At 38.6% G+C, this 21,525-nt stretch overlaps 1 protein-coding gene across 5 annotated transcripts in view; it reads right to left on the minus strand.

Moving 5' to 3' along the window:
- DPY19L3 (dpy-19 like C-mannosyltransferase 3) overlaps positions 1-21,525 on the minus strand; it is a 144,251-nt gene that overhangs the window by 99,219 nt on the left and 23,507 nt on the right. For all 5 annotated transcript variants that reach the window (XR_010344302.1, XR_002477786.2, XR_010344301.1 and 2 more), the window contains 6 exons: positions 21,419-21,509; positions 15,071-15,192; positions 14,303-14,448; positions 12,278-12,401; positions 11,600-11,734; positions 392-523 (listed from right to left, as the gene is read on the minus strand). Coding sequence is in view for 2 of the 5 variants with exons in the window: in XM_012448441.3 (XP_012303864.1) it covers positions 392-523; positions 11,600-11,734; positions 12,278-12,401; positions 14,303-14,448; positions 15,071-15,192; positions 21,419-21,509 (750 nt within the window). In the remaining 3 variants the exon portion in view is untranslated. The remainder of the gene's footprint in view (positions 1-391; positions 524-11,599; positions 11,735-12,277; positions 12,402-14,302; positions 14,449-15,070; positions 15,193-21,418; positions 21,510-21,525) is intronic.

A 21,525-nucleotide genomic window follows, 5' to 3' on the forward strand; every position in this document is an offset into this window, starting at 1 on the left:
ACCACCAACGTGAAGGGCTGTGATGAACATGCTCCCACCACAAGCAGAGACTTTTCTCGCTCCTGAGTTCACATACGTAAAAGTTACAAACTTTTCTCTTTTACTTAAACTTTAAATTATTCAACCAAGCTTCACTGGCTGATCCCCACATTGAAGGTAAAGTTCCAATTCTCTAAGAAATAACTGTCAAAACAAAAGGATGACCTCACAAAGCCTGAAACAGAAATGTTACCACATACATTTGAAAAAGCACACACCACCACTTGTGCTTTTTAGTGGGAATTGCGTTGTAAATTATTTCCCTTCATATGCTGCATGAAATAAGGTTCAATGAGCCAAGAAATTTAAAAAAAAAAAGTTTACTTTCATAAAGGACAAAAAGAAGTCCTACCTGAAGTTTTCTTGCAATTAATACTGAAAGGTTAAAACTGATGAGCAGCGATCCAAGAATCATGGAATTAAAAAACTGAAGAATGCAGACCAGGAGTAAACTTGTTATCTGTATTCCATACAGCCACGTTGCCTGAAAGAACCAAAGACTAGATGAGTAGAAATATTTTACCAAGAGACTACCACATGCCAAGATGTTGGTCATGAGTTGGATACACCTCAGCTTACAAATAATGCAGAAACACTAGCTTCAAAAAACACCATCTAGGCTGGTGCACCGGCTCATGCCTATAATCCCAGCACTCTGGGAGGCCAAGGCTGGCAGATCATCTGAGGTCAAGAGTTCGAGACCAGCCTGGCCAACATGGTGAAACCCTATCTATACTAAAAAAAAAAAAAAAAAAAAAAAAAAAATTAGCTGGGTGTAGTGGCGTGCCCGTGATCTTGGCTCCTCGGGAGGCTGAGACAGGAGAACTGCTTGAACCCAGGAGGCGAAGGTTGCAGTGAGCTGAGATTGCACCACTGCACTCCAGCCTGTCGACAGAGTATATCTCAAAAAAAAAAAAAACAAAACATGATCTAAAAAAGGAACCTAAATCATATACATACCAACTGTTTAAAAAGGGAGGTAAACAGGGATAATATGAAGTAGAGGAAATAAACAGCATAAATGTATTTATTACTGGGAATTGGCAAGGGCCATTTGTAATCATCAGTTTTTCTTTTCAACTATTTCAGTTACTGTTTATGGCCAACAATAAGTACTTTACTGTGTTCTGTTATTTCCTAGTTTTCTATAATCTATATAGTACTCATTCATTCCTTGCTTTGTATGAGTGTGTGCCCAGATGCCCTGATTAGACTGCAAACCCCTCCTGCTAGACAACCTTGTCATCTCTGACCTCACAGCTTCATAGCAGGCAGCACAGTACAGTGGGCAATGACATCAGCTCTGGCACCAATAGCACCTGTACTGCAGTTCTGATTCTGGTGCAAACCAGCTATGTGACCTAAATTGTTCATTTGTGAACAAGAGATAATGACACCTTCCTCACAGAGCTGAACCAGATGTGGTAATGTATGAAAATGCCTAGTGGCCAACACAGTGGGTAATGCCTGTAATCCTAACATCTTGGGAAGCTGAGACAGGAGGTTCACTTGAGCCTGGGAGTTCAAGACCAGCCTGGGCAACATAGCGAGATCCTGTCTCTACAAAAATAAAAAACTAGCCAGGTGTGGTAGTGCAAGCCTGTAGTCCCAGCTACTCAGGAGGCTGAAGCGGGAGGATCACTTGAGTCCAGGAGGTCGAGTCTGCAGTAAGCTATGATCGTTCCACTGCACTCCAGCCTGGGCAACAGAGCAAGACCTGGTCTCCAAAAAAAAAAGGCAGGTGGGTGGGAAGGAAATGGCTGGCATATCATAAGCACTAAAGATAAATCTGGATGTAATGAAAAGTGTTGGCAGGTTGACACCGAAAGAAGCAAAACACAACTAACTTCAATACACAAAACACACCACACACACACACAAAAGGCAGTCTCTAATATAAAGAGTAGACATTTATTCTGTTAGTTTTCTTCTTTTTCAAATTAGACAATGCCATACTCATCCTGGCATGTGAAAAATACCAGTTTTATTCAGCAGCAAACCCGATTTTCCCTATGGTTTTGTTCTCTTAACCTCAAGGGAAACAAACCTATTGATAGAGGCATTGAAAAGTGAGGCCTGCAGCAGTTCAGTGCTTTTGCTTAGTGTCAATGGGAACTCAGGGAAATGGATGCTGATGATCTTTAGGATCATAAAGATAATGTATCTTACTCTATGAGAGTTAGACACTTTGGAAAAAAACACAAAAAAGAAATAGCAATCGATAGGTGGGCTCTTGAGTCAAAACCCAGCACCATTACCTAAAGAAATAATATTGATTTCACAGCAGTATATAGTATTTCACATACAGGATTCTACATTCTTCACATCCTACCGTATCATTTTCTCACATCAGTGACTATTCTGTGAAATTACATTTTAAATGGTTATGTAACATACCACCATATGCCATAATTTGTTTGCCACTGGACCATTTAGGTGTTTCTGGCTTGTGAACATCCCTTTAAAAAGTTTTTTTCAGATCTGATTCTCAGAATTTCTGATCTAATTCTCTGATTAGTTATGCATTTTGTTCACTGCTGTATCCCCAGCACCTTAAACAATACCCACTAGATGAGTGGCACTTAATAAGTATTGGAGTAATGGAGGAATAAATATATTTCCTTAGGGATAGATTCCTGAGTACAATTACTGGTTAGAGAAGGAAGAGTTTTTCCTTCTTAGCAGTTTTATTAGTTGATATAATTCATATGCCATCCAATTCACCCATTTAAAATGTACGCTTCATGATTTTTGGTTTATTCACAGAGTTGTGCAACTATCACCTCAGTATCATTTTGTGACATTCTCATAACTTCAGAAGAAACCTATATGCATTAGCCAGCACAATCCCTCATCCCCTACCGCCAGCTCCAGCGACCACTAACATACTGTTCTCTACAGATGCATATATTCTGGACATTTCACAGAAGTGGAATAAAGCGCAGTCTTTTTTGGCTATCTTCTTTTAGCATGGTGTTCTCAAGTTTCATCCATGTTGCAGCATGTACCAACATTCTTTTTTATTGTTGAACGCTATTTACTGTATGGACAGACTACATTGTTTATGGAAGGGATATGGGCATTTGGGTGGTTTCCACTTTGTAGTTATGAATCACACTGCTATGAACATTCATATACAGACATTTTTGCATAGATATATGTTTTCATTTTTCTTGGGTATGTATCTAGGAGTGGGATTGCTAAATCATATGGTAACCCTATATTTAAAATCAGGAAATGCTGAGGAAATGTTTTTTTTCAAAGTGTATACCATTTTACAATTCATCATCAGCCATGTATGAGAGTTCTAATTTCTCCACATCCGTGACATTTGTCTGTTTTTTAATTTTAGCCATCAAGTGGGTGTAAAGTGGTATCTGCTTGTGGTTTTGATTTGCATTTCTCTGATAGCTAATGATATTGAGCATCTTTTCATGTGTTTATTGGACATTTATGTATCTTACTTGGAGAAATATCTACCCAAATCCTTTGCTATGTTATCACTGAAAGAGTTATAAGAGTTCTTCATATATTCTGGAAGTTCCTGATCAGATATATGATTGCAAATATTCTCTCTTGTTCCATGGGTTGTCTTTTTAATTTCTTAGCAGTACACCTCTGAGCACAATAGTTTTAATTTTGATGAAGTCCAATTAATCTACTTTTTAAAAAAGTCAGTTGTGTTTTTGGTGTTGTATCTAAGTAGGTTTGTGTTACTCCAAGGTCATGAAGAGTTATTATGTTTTCTTCTGAAAGTTTCAGTTTTAGCTCTTATACTTAGGTCTGTGATTCACTTTGAGTTAATTGGTGTGTATGGAAGGGAAGGGGCTCAATTTCATTCTTTTGCATGTCGATATCAGTTATTCCTGCACCATTTGTTGAAAAGACCATTCATTCTCTGTTTAATTACCTTCACATCCTTGTTGAAAATCAATTGACCATTTCTTGTGAGGGTTTATTCCTCTCTCTCAATTCTGTTCCATGGGTTTATGTCAATCCTTCTGCCAGTATCACATTGTCCTGATTACTACAGTGTTGTAGTACATTTTGAAATTGGAAAGTGTGAGTCTTCCAATTTTACTCTTCTTTTTCAAGATTGTTTTAGCTATTCTGGGTCCCCTAAGTTTCCATATGAATTTCAGGATCAGCTTGTCAATTTCTGCAAAAACTTCTCCTGGGATTCTGAGAGGGAATGTGTTAAATCTGTAGATCAATTTGGGAAGCACTGCCATCTTAACAATAGTAAGTCTTCCAATCCAAGAACATGCATTATCTTTGCAATCTAGGCATTTAAAACTTTCAACAATGCTTTTCCAGTGTTTCATAAAGCACAAGTTGTCACTTCATGTTAAATTTACACCTATGCATTTGACTCTTTTTGATGCTCATCTTTCTAGGAAGTGTTTGAGTTGTTTGTTCCCTTTTCTCATTGGTTTATAAATGGTTTTCTTACGGATTTGCAGGAACTCTTAAAGGATATTAACTCATTTACAAATGCTTTTTTTTTTTAATCTTTCTGTTTGCCTGTATTTGTGGGTGTTTTTTATATTTACAGTTCTTTTTATATCAAGTGAGCATATTTCTAGAAAAAGGGGCAGTTTATATAACAACAAGATTGTATAGTTTTATATATATTCAAAACATTGCTGATGACAGCCAAAAATGTAAAATTGAGCAGTACTGTATATTAGGAAGTCCTGGATTATGATTATCAGTAATATACTAGATATTCTTTCCCAGTTCTATTAGTACAGTACAGTATAGAAACAAGGCAGCAAGAATATAGTTGACCCCTGAAAAACGCAAGTCCAATCATACATAGATTTTCTTCTGCCTCTGCCACTCCTGAGACAGCAAGACCAACCCTCCTGTGCCTCCTCCTCGGCCTAAGCAACGGGAAGACGATAAGGATGAAGACCTTTGTGATGATCCACTTCCACTTATTAAACAGTAAATATATTTTCTCTTCCTTTTGGTTTCTTAACATTTCCTTTTTCTCTAGCTTACTTTATTGTAAGAATATAGTATATAACATATCACATACAAAATGTGTGTTAATCAACTATGTTATTGGTAAGGCTTCTAGTGGTTAAGTTTTTGGGAAGTAAAAATTGTGCCCAGATTTTCAACTGCTGGGAGGAGGGCTGGCACCCGTAGCCCCTGTTTTGTTCCAGGGTCAACTGTACATCCTTTCTGTGTAGAATAACTGCAGTTGTCTTCAATGGATCATGTTCATGCTCCTCATCACCATTCATAATAACCACAGTTAATATCTGTTTAATGGCTGGGCGCGGTGGCTTACAACTGTAATCCCAGCACTTTGGGAGGCCGAGGTGGGCGGATCATGAGGTCAGGAGTTTGAGACCAGCCTGACCAACATGGTGAAACCCCATCTCTACTAAAAATACAAAAATTAGCTGGGTGTGGTGGTGCACGCCTGTAATCCCAACTACTCAGGAGGCTGAGGCAGGAGAATTGCCTGAACCTGGGAGGCAGATGTTGCTGTGAGCCAAGATTGTGCCACTGCACTCCAGCCTGGGCGACAGAGTGAGACTTTGTCTTAAAAAAAAAAAAAAATCTGTTTAACATTAATAAAACACCAAGCATTGTTCTACATGTCCTATATATGACTCATTCAAACCTAGGCAGTCTAGTTGTAGAATCTGTGTTCTTAACCACTATGCTACCACATAAATAGTGCCACAGAGACTCAGACTTTGTTTTATATATTTTACTTGTATAAATTTAAGGAGTACAAGTACAGTTTTGTTACATGTATATAACATATAGTGGTGAAGTCTGGGCTTTTCATGTATCTATCACTCAAGTAATGTGAATTGTATCCATTAAGTAATTTATCAACAACCCGCCCCCAACAAACTCTTGCTGAGACTCCGAACTTTTTAATCAGTCTGTTAAGATTGAAAAGTTTTTAATGTTCCAAGCCAATTATGGAGGAGGTTTGCAATTTTACTAATCTTTCAAAGAGCTAGCTCTGTTTATTTATTTATTTTTGAGATGGAGTTTCACTGTCATTGCCCAGGCTAGAGTGCAATGACATGGTCTCTGCTCACTGCAACCTTCACCTACTGAGTTCAAGCGATTCTCCTTCTCAGCCTCCCAAGTAGCTGGGATACAGGTACCTACCACTACTACACTCAGCTAATTTTTGCATTTTTAGTAGAGACGGGGTTTCAACATGTTGGTCAGGATGGTTTCGAACTCCTGACCTCAGGTGATTCACCTGCCTCGGCCTTCCGAAGTGCTGGGATTATAGGCGTGAGCTACCATGCCTGACTGAGCTAGCTCTTTTTAATGGATTCTACTACTCATATGTTTTCAATATCATTGATTTCTGTTCTTTATTATTTTCTTCTCCTGGCTTGAATTTATTTTGCTCCATTTTTGTATTTTAAGGTGAGACCTTGGATGACTGACTTCAGACTTTTTGTCTTTTCTAATGTAAACATTTTAGTGCTACATATTTTCTTCTTAGCACTGCTTTGGATGCGTCCCACAAATCTGGATATGCTTCATTTTCATTTTCACTGAGTTCAGTGTTCTCAAAGGGTTCCTCTTTGACTCTTTGTTTTTCAGTGTATATTTTTATAAATTTATAAAGTGGTTATTCTGGCTATTACTACTATATATGTAATAATGAGTTTAATTCCCAACTATTGAAACATTTCCTGTTACTTTTCTGTATTGATTTCTTATTTGAATCCATTATAGTCAGAGATTATATTCTCCATAATTTTATATTTGTTGTTGTTTTATGGCCTGGGATATAGTCTATGTTGGTAAGTATTCTGTGAATGCTTGAAAAGAATGAGTATTTTGCTGTTGTTGCGTGGATTTTCTAGAAACAATTATTAGATTCTTCTTTATATCTTCTACTTCTTTGCTTAGAGTTTGTATTTTCATCTGTTTCAAGTGCATTTGTAATTGCTCAATGAAGTCTTTTTATGATGGATACCTTAAATTCCTTGTCAGATAATTCCAATTTATGTCTATCTCAGTGTTAGCATCTATTGTCTCTTTTCACTCAAGAGAGATTTTCCTGATTCTTAATATAAAAAGTAATTTTTTTTTTTTTTTTTTTGAGACCGAGTTTCGCTTGTTACCCAGGCTGGAGTGCAATGGAGCGATCTCGGCTCACTGCAACCTCGCCTCCTGGGTTCAGGCAATTCTCCTGCCTCAGCTTCCTGAGTAGCTGGGATTACAGGCACGCACCACCATGCCCAGCTAATTTTTTGTATTAGTAGAGATGGGGTTTCACCATGTTGACCAGGATGGTCTCGATCTCTTGACCTCGTGATCCACCCGCCTCGGCCTCCCAAAGTGCTGGGATTACAGGCTTGAGCCACCGCGCCCGGCAAAAAGTAATTTTTTTTTTTTGAGATGGTGTCTTGCTCTGTTGCCCAGGCTGGAATGCAGTGGCCCAATCTCAGCTCACTACAACCTCCACCTTCTGGGCTCAAGCTATTCTCCTGCCTCAGTCTCCGGAGTAGCTAGGATCACAGGCATATGCTGCCACACCCAGTTAATATTTGTATTTTTAGTAGAGATGGGGTTTCACCATGTTGCCCAGGCTGATCTTGAACCGACCTCAAATGATCTGCCTGCCTCCGCCTCCCAAAGTGCTGGGATTACAGGCATGAGCCACTGCACTCAGCTTAAGAAGTGATTTTTAACTGTATTCTATAACATTATAGGACCCTGGATCTTACTTAAATCTGCCATGTTAGCAGGGCTTCTGTGACACCATATGTCTTGGTCCATTTAGGTTGCTATCTAACAAAATATTGTAATCTGGATAGCTTATAAACAACAAAAAAGTTGTTTCTCATAGTTCTAGATCTTGAAGTCCAAGATCAAGGAGCTGGGAGATCCAGTGTCTGGTGAGGGCTCGTTTCCTGGTTCACAGATGGCACTTTCTTGCTATGTTCTCCTTACATGGTGAAAGGAATGAAACAACTCCCTTGTGTCTATTTTAGAATGGCACTAATCACCTCCTAAAAGGCCCTATCTCCTAATACAATCACCTTGGGAGTTTGGGTTTCAACATATAAATTTGGCAGGGGACCACAAAAACATTCAAACTATGCCAACACTATGCTAACGGGGAAGGAAGGGTGCTGCTTCATTACTTCCAGATGGAAATGGAAGTCCAAGGTGCCCACTTGATCTCCATTGACATCTCGGGGTCAGGGGAAGGTGTACTTCCTCACTGCTGAGTGAAGGTGAAAGTTCAGGCTCTGTATAGGTCCCTGCTAATACATCCTGGCTGGGTGAGATAGAAGTGTATCACCACTGCTCCTTACATGGCCTCCACTGACATGGAGGTAGAGCAGTAGGTAGAGAAAGGCTTATTACATTTGGGTGGTGGTTAGAGTCTCAACTTCCCTGTTCGCCTCCTTTGACACCATCCTGACAGAGAGGGGACAGGATGTCTCATTATCACTGAATGAGGGTTGAAGTCCACGTTTCCCATGTGGCCTTCATGGATTTCTCTGGGAGATGCTGAAAGTTCTGGTTCCCTACTAGACTTCTCTGACATAGCTCTGACAGGAAGCGAGGCATGCCTAGTGACAGCTAGGTGAGGGTAGGAGTCTAGGCTCCTCACTGAGCTTTGCTGATGGAGGTGGGAGTGGGGCTATGGTTTTTGCTGTAGCATTTGGCTGGAATAAGGCAGTTAATGTCTGAAGGTTTTCTGTTTTGTTAGGCTTCCTCTCTTCTGGTCCTTTTGCTAGAGGGAGGAGGCTTTTTGTTTGATTGAGTCCATTGGTATTTCCAGGTTTCTGACTTCTCCAGCACCCAATCAAGGATATGTGGGGCAAAAAGAAAACCCAAGAAATTTGCTGCCCTATTTTCCCTCTGGTCTCAAGGTCTCTAGGCAGTCTGATTTTTTCTTTCTACCTCTCAAACTCCTCTTAAGTTTGTGATAGATACACACACACACACACGGTCTAGGGTTTTTAAATGTACTTTGAGGAGGAATAGAGAGAAATGTGTCTACTCCCTCTTGTCTGGAACCACATAGGGTTAAAATAATCTTAACTTAAAATAATCTCTTAGGTAATTTGTTCCAAATAATCTGTTGTGGAAACAGATTAAGAAAACTTTATTAACCTCCATATTTTAACCTTTAATTAAGCAAAAGGATACGCTTCATAATATGTTTGCTGTTCTGTTTTACTCTGTTCACATTTCTGACTGCAAACTTGAGCTTTTGCTGGTAAGAGTTTCATCATTCATAAAAAGACGACAACACGTACTGAAGAACATACTGCTTCTTATCACCACACTGAGCTCTGAATTTGTATTACCTTTTTCTATACCAATTATTCCAACTCTTTCCAATTGGACATGGTTAGAGAGAAGTGATTCTAATTTATGGAGAAACTAAGTTAAATCACTTGCCTAAGATGAAAAAGCCAGTTATTCTCAGAGCTGATAGCAGTTAAGTTTTATAACTAAAGATTCTTTCATTGTAATAATAATCCTCCTTAAAGTCAGGTACTTAAAACTACTTTTAATATCAACATAGTTTCAAATGTAAAAGTTGAACAAAGTTTAGAACTAAATATAAAATAAATTAGCTCTAATACTTTAACATGTTGTATATGTGAGCCGAAACAGTACCTTTAATTTTAAAAGACATACATGTTCAGATGGGCACAGTGGCTCATGCCTGTAATCCCAGCACTTTGGGAGGCCAAAGCAGGTGGATCACTTGAGGTCAGGAGTTCAAGACCAGCCTGAGCAACATGGCAAAACCCCATCTCTACTAAAAATAGAAATATTAACTGGGTGTGGTGGTGCATACCTGTATTCCCAGCTACTTGGGAGTCTGAGACAGGAGAATCGCTTAAACTCAGGAGGTGGAGGTTGCAGTGAGCCAAGATTGTGCCACTACACTCCAGCCTGGGAGACAAAGTGAGACTCCATCTCAAAAAAAAAAAAAAACACCAGAGAGATACATGTTCATTATCAGAAAAAATCAAAAGATCTAAAGAACAAAAAGAATATACAGAACATCCACCATGTAGCTGACTGTTAATACTTTATTGTGTATTTTTCCAAAACCTTTACTTATTTTCTCTGTTTTGCTTTTTCAAAAAATATACGGGAGGAACTAATGGTTATACACTATTTGATTACATAGATATGCCATAATTTATTTAAGTATATCCTATTGCTATTGACTCAAGTCATTTCCAGTTTTTTTCTTTTATTTCTTTTTATCTCTTCCTCCCAGCTTTTTCTTATGATACAACTAAAATGAAGATGGTAGATTATTTACTTAGGACAAATTTATAAGGGTAGAAATGTTGGTGAAAAGGCAAACACATTTTTAGGCTTTTGATACTTACTGTGAAACCATACTAAAAAAGGATTATAGGAGTGTATAGGTTACCAGAAGTGTGTGAGTGGCCACTGGCACATCTGCAGAAACACTAAACATTTTATATACATATATAAACTCTGCCCTATCTACTTGCTCTTCTTGCCATATTCCACCTTCCTATTTTGCTTCCACTCCCGACATACCACCCACATTCTACCCTCATTTGTGATCCAGGTGGTCCAGTTCTAGCTTCTCACTTCTGTAAACACTTTTCTGCCTAAAAATAACTTTTCTTCTTTTAGATATATCAGTATTGCTAATTGGCAGCTACCATTTGTCTACCTGTTCTTGTTGTATCTTTGTTTCCTAAGCTAAATGGCAACCTGTGGCTACGACAATGAATTACTTATGTTGGCATTTTCTGTAGTGCCCATCCTATTACAGTGTCTCAGTAGACAGGCAATGTGTATTTGTTGGTTGGCTTTCATGTTTCTTAATTCAGACTCAGTCAGTTACGGAAGCTTACTGCATCTCCTTTGATATGGAATAAACAAAACAAATCTTTGGGCTACTTTGCTGCCTTACCTTAGATCTGGAGAAAGTATTTTATTATTCTTGGAAAATATTTAAGTTACTGCTACTTTAGAATAGTAACTATAAGCCATTTTAAAACTGTACACAATACATAAAATCATATTTTTACACATGAAAAAATGTGATTAAATGACAGTAGCAGACACTGGGAGACAGAGATGGGTTTCTTTATTTCACATGTGACTTTTAGCCAGTCAAAAGGGATTCACATCCCATATTAGTTAAACGTTACTATGAAAATTTTATAAAGTACTACAGAAAAGCTGTTATATACCTATTGAGTTCTTTTTAAGAAATAGCAATACACAGAAATTTTAAAAGAGCTATCTATATTTCGAAATTTAAGTCATCTCTATAAATAACAACTGACCCAGGCATTTATGCCCCAAAATAAATCCATTCCATTTTTTAACTTAAAATAAGCAGAATAAAAGTTAAGATGGTCAAACTAGGCTTCATAAATGACTCAGCTTCAATTGACCACAGCAAATTTACAGCAGATCTAAGAAACAGCTTCAATTTTATCCATAAGCACTTGCATACTTTCATCTCATTCTATGATATAAAAACACTAAATGGCGAAAATCTTAAGTGAGAAAAGCAAGCAAAGCTCACCTTCACTGCTGGCAGCATGTCCAGGGAGTCCAGTGTGAACAGCACTAATGCTTGCATCAGCATCATAAATTGATTAAATTGCCATGTCAGACTAAAGAGAAAAGTTGATATGAAAATGGCAAGAAGTGTCAGCCTCTGTAAAAAGAAAACCTTTGTATAATTTACATGTCTCTAGTAATAAAAAACCTTGCAGACAAGTTTTCTCAAGAGCAGCCAGTATCTCTATAAACCAAACAGAAAAACCATAAACTGTTGCTCTGAAAACCCTTGCATTTGTTATTTAAGCTCTAACTATCATAAAGTGACACTTTGCATATAAATATTCACATACGGTGTGTGTATTCCACACTATTATGGAGGCGATAATGCACCAAATCACATCTCAAGAGCAAGGGCTTAAAAATTCTGACAGTTTTGCAGAAATTGTGTGTGGGTTTGCTGCAACTATTTAAGGGTAGATTATGTAGAGTACATTTTTAACATCAAAAATGAAAACATTTTCTTTGCAAAGTAGGAAAAAGCTCAGGAAAAGAAAACTTAATTTAACTCAAGTTTAAAAATTGGTCGTGGAATAAGAACTATTCACATGCATTGGGATACTAAGCACCTCACAGTTTTTTGAAGCTTCTCATATAAAATTGGGGGATTAAAAATATATGAAATTTTATAAACACTTACTTTAGAAAGAGGCTGTAAGTTTGGTCTCAGGAAATACGTAATTGCTGCTATCTGAATTGCAAAGAATGGCAGCGCCCAGTTCTCCCTCAGTGGGATGGTGAACTCAACTCTTGTGGTATCTATTCTGCACAAAAGAAAACACAAATGGCCAAAGTGATAGTTTTTAAAATAATTTCCTTGTAGACTTTCTCAGTGAAAGTATATTACATTAAGATTCTGGCCACTGGTTCTCAATAATTGTCCTTATTATCGTCATCATTCATGTAACATAAAATTGGCATAGAGAGTGTTTAAATGCTCTGTCCATGGGTATGCCCTTAGCACTCAGGGTTCAAGCCCAGGTTGGCTTGACTCCTAAACACACAAATGTATCATGCCAAACCCTTACTTTTATTTATCTCTAACTTCATTAGTGTCAAGTGGCAATTTTCCCTCTCTCTGTATTTCTTTGCTGTTTCTTACACTTAAGTCTTAAATATGACATTGGTGGTATTTTTTTAAAAAAACTTCCTGCCTTTCTAGAATGTGAACCCCAAGATGGCAAGTATAGGTAAGATTCTTCATCTTCATACACTCAGCACCAAGAATCATCCCCAAACGTACTAGGCATTCAATAAATGATACACATATACAACACATACATACGTGTGTGTGTGTGTATCTCTATATCAAACAATGTATCTATATCTACATATATTTCTATATAAGAGATATAGATACCTATATATCTATATATATCAAACGATGTATTTATATCTGCATATATCTCTACATAAAAGAAAGATACATATAGATATCTGTATATCTATATCTCTGTATAAAACATAACCTTTTAAAACTCAATTTTATCATTTCTAAAATGGGGATAATAGTAGTATCTATAGGGTTCTTAGAAGAATATATATAAAGCACCTTGTAAAGTGCTTGGCATACAGTAAACACCCCCTAGGATTGTACTAAAAGTAATTTGCTTAGAATTACAAAATAAAACCTGTATGAGAACTCATGCTCAAGTTTTGACTCCTACTGAATACTGGTGTTGCCACTGTAGGTCAGGCAATAATTCAATGATCTTGAATAACCATATATATATATATATATTTTTAAAGATGGAGTTTTACCATGTTCGCCAGGCTGGTCTCAAACTCCTGACCACAGGTGATCTACCTGTCTCAGCCTCCCAAAGTGCTGGGATTACAGGAATGAGCCACTGCACCCAGCCTGAATATGTTTTTTCTTATGTAACTTCATAAGGCTCTACTGCTTATAAAATTAATAATAGATATTAATTAAAGCAAAAATGCCCTTGCGTTTATATATCTTTATGTTCTACTAATTGAGAGCCATGCACAACCCTTTTAAGGTTGATAGTGAGGATCTAATTAAAACTTTTTTAGGCAAGGCATAGCGGCTCATGCCTGTAATCCTAGCACTTTGGGAGGCCAAGCTGGGAGCACTGCCTGACGCCAGGAGTTCAAGACCAGCCTGGGCAACATAGAGAGAGAGAGATCCTGTCTCCACAAAAAACAATCCCTAAATAAAATTTTTAAAAATCTTCATTGGCTTTAAAAAAGAGCAAAAAACCCCCAAAAACTTTATAATGACTGATATGCTAACTACCTTGATCTGATCAGTATACACTCTATATGTATTGAAAAATCACTATGTATTCCATGAATATGTACAATTACTATTTGTCAATTTAAAAAACTCTTTAAGAGATGAGATATGTGGCTGGAGAAATCTTGATCACACAGCAAACAGGTAATAGGTTTGGGATTATTATGGATGGTTTTCTTTATTTGTAACTCAATGATCTGTTCCTCAGCTGGCATTATATGTAAGTTAAGTAGCGCTTTCTCCCTAACTAAATAAGAAAAATTGAGTAAACCACCAGGTAAACCACAGAGAAAATGCTTCCAACCAAACAAATGTGGCAGAAGAAGTTTCTCTGAGCTGGAAATGAAGTGACTTCATTTTTACTCACATTTTGGAAAGAAGAGAAGCACACTGACTCCAACTCACCTATTTGTGACATACCAGAAAGCTGCCAACAGTCCTGATAGCCACGTACCACTAAGGAGCCAGCTGGTTACGTAGAGAGCTGTGACATAGATCGCCTGGAGCCCAAATAAGGTGTAAATATAAAAATAAACCGGCTCTAAATATTTCTGTAAAAAGGAACAATAAAACATGCTTGTCAGGTGACCCCTAACCCTCCTCAGTGCCACTTAAAACATGACAGTAGGAACAGAATATGCAGGAGCTTGCCCCTAATTCCCAGCAGCAAGCCCACACCCCCTTTCATCTATTAGAGAAGCGTGTGGGCAGGCTTTCTTCCTAACACCAAGAAGAGACAGGAGAAGGAAGTCGGTAAGGGGGTCTGGCTTCACTCTTTACTCTAGAAAGTTTATACCTAACTGCCTGATGGTACTTCATTCACATGAGAAGGGGTCATTGTGATTTGCTGACTTTACAAATTTTTTTATCTCCAAGATCCATCAGGAGTGATTATACATATCCAAATGAAAGTATTTATCAACTTCTAGACTGCATACATATATTACAAGCCAGGAAGCATCTATGTACAAAAACCTTATATCTCATGTAAATAAAAAGCAGTATCTTATAAAATACAAAGTTCACAATATACATGGAAAAATTATGGTATTGCTGATTTTCTACTAAACTAGTTGAAGATCAGAAGGATATATGTGACAACTTTCAGTTCAAAATGGCAGACTTTGACTTTCATCTGATATTAACAATTCAATGTCACAAAACATAACATACCTGTATGGGTAGAACTCTATATAAAATACTGAGAAAAACCTCTTGGTAAATATTCATTCGCTGAAGGAGGTTAATTGTCTTCATAGATTCAGTTTTATTATCATATATTAGACCATGAAAACCTAAGATTGATATGTGAAAAGTCAGGAAGAAAATAGTTACATTCATAATTATTCATTCATTCAAAACTATCCACAGATTGTTTAGTACGTGTTAGAGACTGTGGTAGGCACCGGGGATATAATAGTAAGCAAAAAATCCAAACTCCTGCCCTCGAAGAGCTTACCACATATTAGATGGACATCATTTAAACATGTACACAAACATAGGTAAATTAAAACTTTTGTAACTGCAATGAAAATATCACCACCACCACAAAGTCCTTCTCTTGTAATCTGGGCAACAGGATTTCACATTTCTCCACCCTGTCCTCCTGCCACGTGACCTGCAGTGTCTCCTTTGGGAGAGTATACATGGCCTTTTCCAATCCCCAGAATGGCTTTGGCCGTGTGCTCTGACCAGTGGCATGTGAATGGAAGTAAGCTACAGCTGAGCAGAGGCTTTAGGAGACAAAGCATGTTTCTACCAGCTCTTGCTCTTGCCCTGCCATGACACTGGCATATTCTAAATAGGGAATAGGCTGAAATGTGCGGGTGCTGGGGGCAGGGCAGAGCAGAGCTGCAGCTGCTTCACAGCAGACACGTCATGAGAAGGAGAACTCGACCTGCTGTTACAGAGATCCATGGCCATAGAGGTCCTCTGTCACTGTAATCAAGCTAATTAAGCCAAAGCATGAATGGCTAGTTCACAGAAGAAAACATGCACACAGTTCTTCCACACAGAAGATGCTCAACCTCACTCCTATTAAAAGAAGTGCAAATTAAAACTACACTGAGGGATGCTAATTCTCACCTATTGCCTTGGCAAAAATCAAGAAGTTTTACAGTACACTCTGCGAGATTATAAGGAAGTAGACTCCTATATACTACAGTTGGGAATACAAATTGGTATCATCTCAATGGAGAGGAATTCTGCAATATCCAGCAAAATCACATTAATTTACCCTTTGATCCAGAAAGCCTGTTGTCTAGGAATCGATCTCACACACAGGCTGGCAAAAATACAAAATGACATCAGCACAAGGTCACTTCTGCAGCACCATTTGTACCAGCAAAAGAGTGATCCAAAACAACCCAGACGTCGCTCAATAGGAGGTGCTATGGACTGAAATGTGTCCCCCTCAAAGTCATATGTTGAAGCCCCAACCCCTTATATGACTGCTCTTGGAGACAGGGCCTACAGGAGGCAATAAAGGGTAAGAGAGGTCACACGGTCTTGGTCCGATAGGACTGGTGTCCTTATAAGACGAGGAACATACAAGAGCTTGCTCTTGTGCTCTCTCTCTCTCTGGCTGCACTTGCACAGAGGAAAGGCTATGTGAGGACACAGCAAGAAGCGGGAGGAGAGGCCTCTACAGAAACCAATCCTAACAGCATGGGGATCTTGAAATTCTAGCCTCCAGAAGGGAGAATTTCTGTTGTTTAAGCCACGCAGTCTGTGGTATTATGTTATGGTAGACCTAAAGTCTAACACAGGAGTGTTAGGGATGGATAACTCTCCAACTCCTATGTGGGAGAGTTAGAGTTATGGGCCCTTATGATGGGATTAGGTACCCCACTAACCCGGTTGTGACAATTACACATTGCATGCCTGTATCAAAATATCTCATGTACACCATAAAAATATATACCTACTATGAACCCACAAAAATTAAAAACTATATATTAAGAGTGGAAGAATAGAGGGAAACAGGGTGAAGAGTCAGTGATGGAAGCAGACGTCTCTGAAGGCTCCCTGTTTTGTAGTTTTGACTTTGGAACCATGCAAGCTTTTTTTATAAGTACAAAGAAACTAAAAATTTTTCTAATACAAACTCTGAAAATGAAAAGCAAGATACGATAAACCTAGTTAGTTGGTGGCTTGGTCATGTATAGGAAACCTTAAATGACCTGAAGACAGAAGAATGTGCCGGTACATCCCTCAGTGAGTTATATCCTAATGAGAAGAATAGCAAAGACAGCCTGAACTGTTTTCAGGTAATCATATTGTTAGCAACAATATTATGTTGTGGCTTTAAAAGTATTTCTTATATATATATAGTAGAACAAGACAACTAAGTGATAAGGTTAATGTCATAGGAACCCAAGTTTTCAACTGGAGAAAGGAGATACAACCATAAAATCAAAAAAAGTAAAAATCCTTGTCATTCTAACTCCGAGCTGAAATGAGCTAGATTCATATTTTCTCTTAGGAAAAAAGTTCACATTTCCTAGTGCTCCTCACTAAAAACACCTGAAAACAATAACCAATCTAGCAGCAATAAGCATCCCTCATACCCAAGTTGTGGTCCCTAAACAGCCACTAATAAGAACTAGAGGCTGGTGTAGTGGTTCATGCCCATGAGCACGTTGGGAGGCGGAGGCAGGCGGATCACCTCAGGACTAGCCTGGCCGACATGGCCAAACGCCGTCTCTACTAAAAATACAAAAATTAGCCAGGCATGATGGTGTGCGCCTGTGATCCCAGCTACTCGGGACGCTGAGGCAGGAGAATTGCTTGAACCTGGGAGATAGAGGCTGCTGTGAGCGGAGATGGCACCACTGCACTCCAGCAAGACTCTGTTTCAAAAAAAAAAAAGAACTACTAGTTGGAAGAATGGTTGATTCTAGGTAGGGGTAGGAAATAGACACAAAGGGCCTACTGCCACACCAAAAAGCTAGGGAGTTTTCAAAGACCACTGGGGTGATGTTGGAAAGACAGCCATCAATCTGAAGGGCATCCTACTGGACAACGATGGGGCAATTTTAATAAGAATAATACAAAGCACTGAAACACACCAATTATGCTAAAAATCCACACGTTTACGATGATTCTTAAAAAGCACAATCTTATGACAGTACTGGAAATGTAACTCATTCTAAAAACAATAATGGGCAAGGCCAAATATTTATCCTCCCTTTCCTTTATGAACGAAACTGGCTTACCAAATAGCTGAGGGAAAATGTTTTTCTTTAGAGATAAATTCTACCTAACAATGATATAAGGAACGACAGAGTTAGAACATCCCCATGTTACAGTCCTTACGAAATGGATGGATTTAGGTAATGATCAACCTTGGTGCTAAGCCATTAGGGGAAAGGCTATTAGGAACTTGCTGTAATGTGGAAGCATGCCACACCATCTAGGAAGTATTCTCACCAAAGGAAGTGCCTAAATCCAAGCAAACCTTAGATCAAACTATCAATTAACTAAAAATCCAGGCAACAGTGAAACATTAAATGACACCATAACAGTAAAATACAGAAGGTGGAAGACTCGATCAGACAAGTGTTTTCAAAAGAAATTTCAAGAAAAAAGAAATATAATGACAGATTTAAAGAAACAGTTAAAGAAATTATCAAATGATTGTAATGTATAGGCTTTATTTGGATCTCAAAAACTGTATTAAAAATCTGTAAGACAACTTGGAAATGAGAACACTGACTCTGAAACCGACTGATATATTTGCACATGAAGCAATGTGATGTCTTGAATTTACTCCAAAGCAATCCAGGTTGGGGGCAGGGATAGAGGAAACAAGATTGGTCATGAGTTGGCTACTGCTTTAGCTGGATAGTGATACACAGAAACCAATTAGAGGATTCTATCTTTTTATATGCTTGAAAATTTTTTTCTTTTTCTTTTTTGCTTGAGACAGGGTCTTGCTCTGTCACCCAGGCTGGAGTGCAGTGGCGTCATCATTGCTCAGTGCAGAGGCATGATCATGGCTCACTACAGCCTCAACCTCCTGGGCTCGAGCGATCCTCCTACCTCAGTCTCCTGATTACTGGGACTATCCATCATTCACCACCATGCCTGGCTAATTTTTTATTTTTTGTAGAGATGGGGTCTCACTATATTGCTCATTCTGGCCTTGAACTACTGGGCATAAGTGATCCTGCCACTTCAGCCTCCCAAAGTGCTGGGATTACAGGGTGTGAGCCACTGTGCCCCACCTGTTTGAAATCTTCTACAAGAATAATCTCAATGAATGACATAAATGAATTAAAATGAATCAGCCAGTGAGTTCATAGTGATACTTAAAAAGAAAATACTCATCACACAACTTTAGAGTAGTTTCTCAACCTCAGCACTTCGGACATTTTGGCCACATAATTATTTGCCGTGGGGATCGTCATGTGAGTGGTAGGATGTTTAGCTGTGGCATCCTTGGTCTCTACCCACTGGATTCCAGCAGCACCCTGCCCCTCTTGTGACAACTGAAAATGTCTCCAGACGGTCCAGATGTGCCCGGGACACAGCTGCTCCCAATGAGAACCACTGCTTTAGAAGATGCTAGAGAGGTAGCTCATAATGTTGAGAATAATTGCAGCCAATTCTCATTATGCACAGTGGTAATGTCCAATAAAGTTTCAGTAAAAACTGAACTGGTGAAAACTGAACAAGTAAGAAATAACAATTGCGTTCCTGCAAGCCTACGGTTGTGTATTTTTGTCGACTGACTGACATATAACCTAGTTTTATGTGTGTTTCTGTTTAAAGACACTTGCTTTAATATATATTGTTTATTCATGAACACTTAACTCATGGCCAACAGCAATATAACCCATGCCTAAATGAAGCTTATCGAACACATGTTTTCTCTATAAGGCACATCACAGCATTCTTGCACTCAGGAACACTAGACACCACTTTAGCACTGTTTTGGGGGATCATTTTAAACTGTTCAATCACCAACAAACAGCAAAATAATGCAAAAGCCATGGCACGAAACAGACTTTCTGAAAAGGACACTGCAGTGTGAGAGATGAGACGAGGAGGCAGAGTGTCGCCTCATTCAGTCTCTGTGGGGAACGTGTGTGCCAGAGGCTAAAATACTTTGTTGCACTGGACATGTCCATAAATGACTGTGAAAGCACCATAAATACTGATTTTAGGGTTACAAATACATTTTAGGAAGTAAATCATTTTGCAACTATGGGATCCGTGAATAATAAGGTTTGCTCATATGGGGAAAAAATGAATACCAAGCCTGCCTTTCTTGTATAAACTGCACCACAAGAGCCAAACAATCAATGAGAAAAAAGTTTTCTATATAACAGAGTCCCAACTAATCAATACAGGAGGAATGACGGAATTAGAAGCTCACTAATTTGCACCCCTTCTGAAATAAGAACTATAGATATAATCATCAATGGCTGCTAAAACCACAAAGTAAAAGGCTGGTGAGTAATTACCCTTGTTATGGATGAATCTGGCTATCAACACAGGAACCACCTCATTAATTTTTATGGCACAAAACCAAAGATAACCAAAATGTCATGTCTCCTAGGTGATAAAACTAGAAGTACAAAACATCACTTAGGGGCTGGGCGCAGTGGCTCATGCCTATAATTCTAGCACTTTGGGAGGCTGAGGTGGGAGGATCACTTGAGCTCAGGAGTTCAAGACCAGCCTGGGTAACATAGTGAGACTTCATCTCTACAGAAAAACAAAACAAAACAAAAAATGAGGATGGCAGTGCACAGCTGTAGTCCCGGCTACTTGGAAGGCTTGAGGCAGGAGGACTGCTTGAGCCTGGGAGATCAAGACTGCAGTGAGCTATGATTACACCACTGTACTCCAGCCTAGATGACAGAGTGAGACCCTTTCTCAAAAACAACAGCAAAAATATCATTTATGAATAACTGCCACCAAAAATGTCAAAGCTGACTCCAAGTAAAGCCTAGAAAAGGGCAGTTTTCTGTCACATGCACTCATGCTAAGCCTATCAAGTATGTATTAGGTAGAAGAGATACATTACATGTTGGGGCTTTCATTAGATGGAGTAAATGTAGAGTGTGGGCTCTAATCCACTTAGGGAAAGTAAAAATTCAGGAAAAAGGCAACTGTGAAATAAAGGAATGAATGGGGGCACTGGGGACAAGAGGGACAACTGTAATTTTCATTTGTGTTACCAAAATGCCTCCTGTTCTCAGACAATACTCCTTTCACCTGCAAAGACCTCTTCCAAAATGATCATGAGAAAATTCAGCAACACAACCATGAAACTGCAAAGATACTACTTTTGGGATGGAGGAGAGCTGGAGGTAAGGAGAGGAGGGTTATATAAAGTATTATATAACTTCTTCCAGAGCAAAAAAATTTTCATGGAATGATTAGACATTAACAAGGAAAAACTACACATGTTCTAGAGAGCATTTAAATGCTTTTCAGTGCACAGTACTTCTGACTAAAATATTGAAAAGAACGCAGGAGACCCCAAATGAAACTATAAGTTGCAATTACCTTGCACGAGGGTTGGAGCCTGCAACATCTGCTTGTAGTAGGAGTAATAGAGGCCACACTCTGTTCTGAATGAGATTTCTCGCTCCACTTCCTGAAACAGAGTTAGA

The sequence above is a fragment of the Aotus nancymaae genome, unplaced genomic scaffold, assembly GCF_030222135.1.
Source record: "Aotus nancymaae isolate 86718 unplaced genomic scaffold, 86718_ANA_hifiasm-v0.15.2.pri h1tg000028l, whole genome shotgun sequence".
Lineage (NCBI taxonomy): Eukaryota > Metazoa > Chordata > Mammalia > Primates > Aotidae > Aotus > Aotus nancymaae.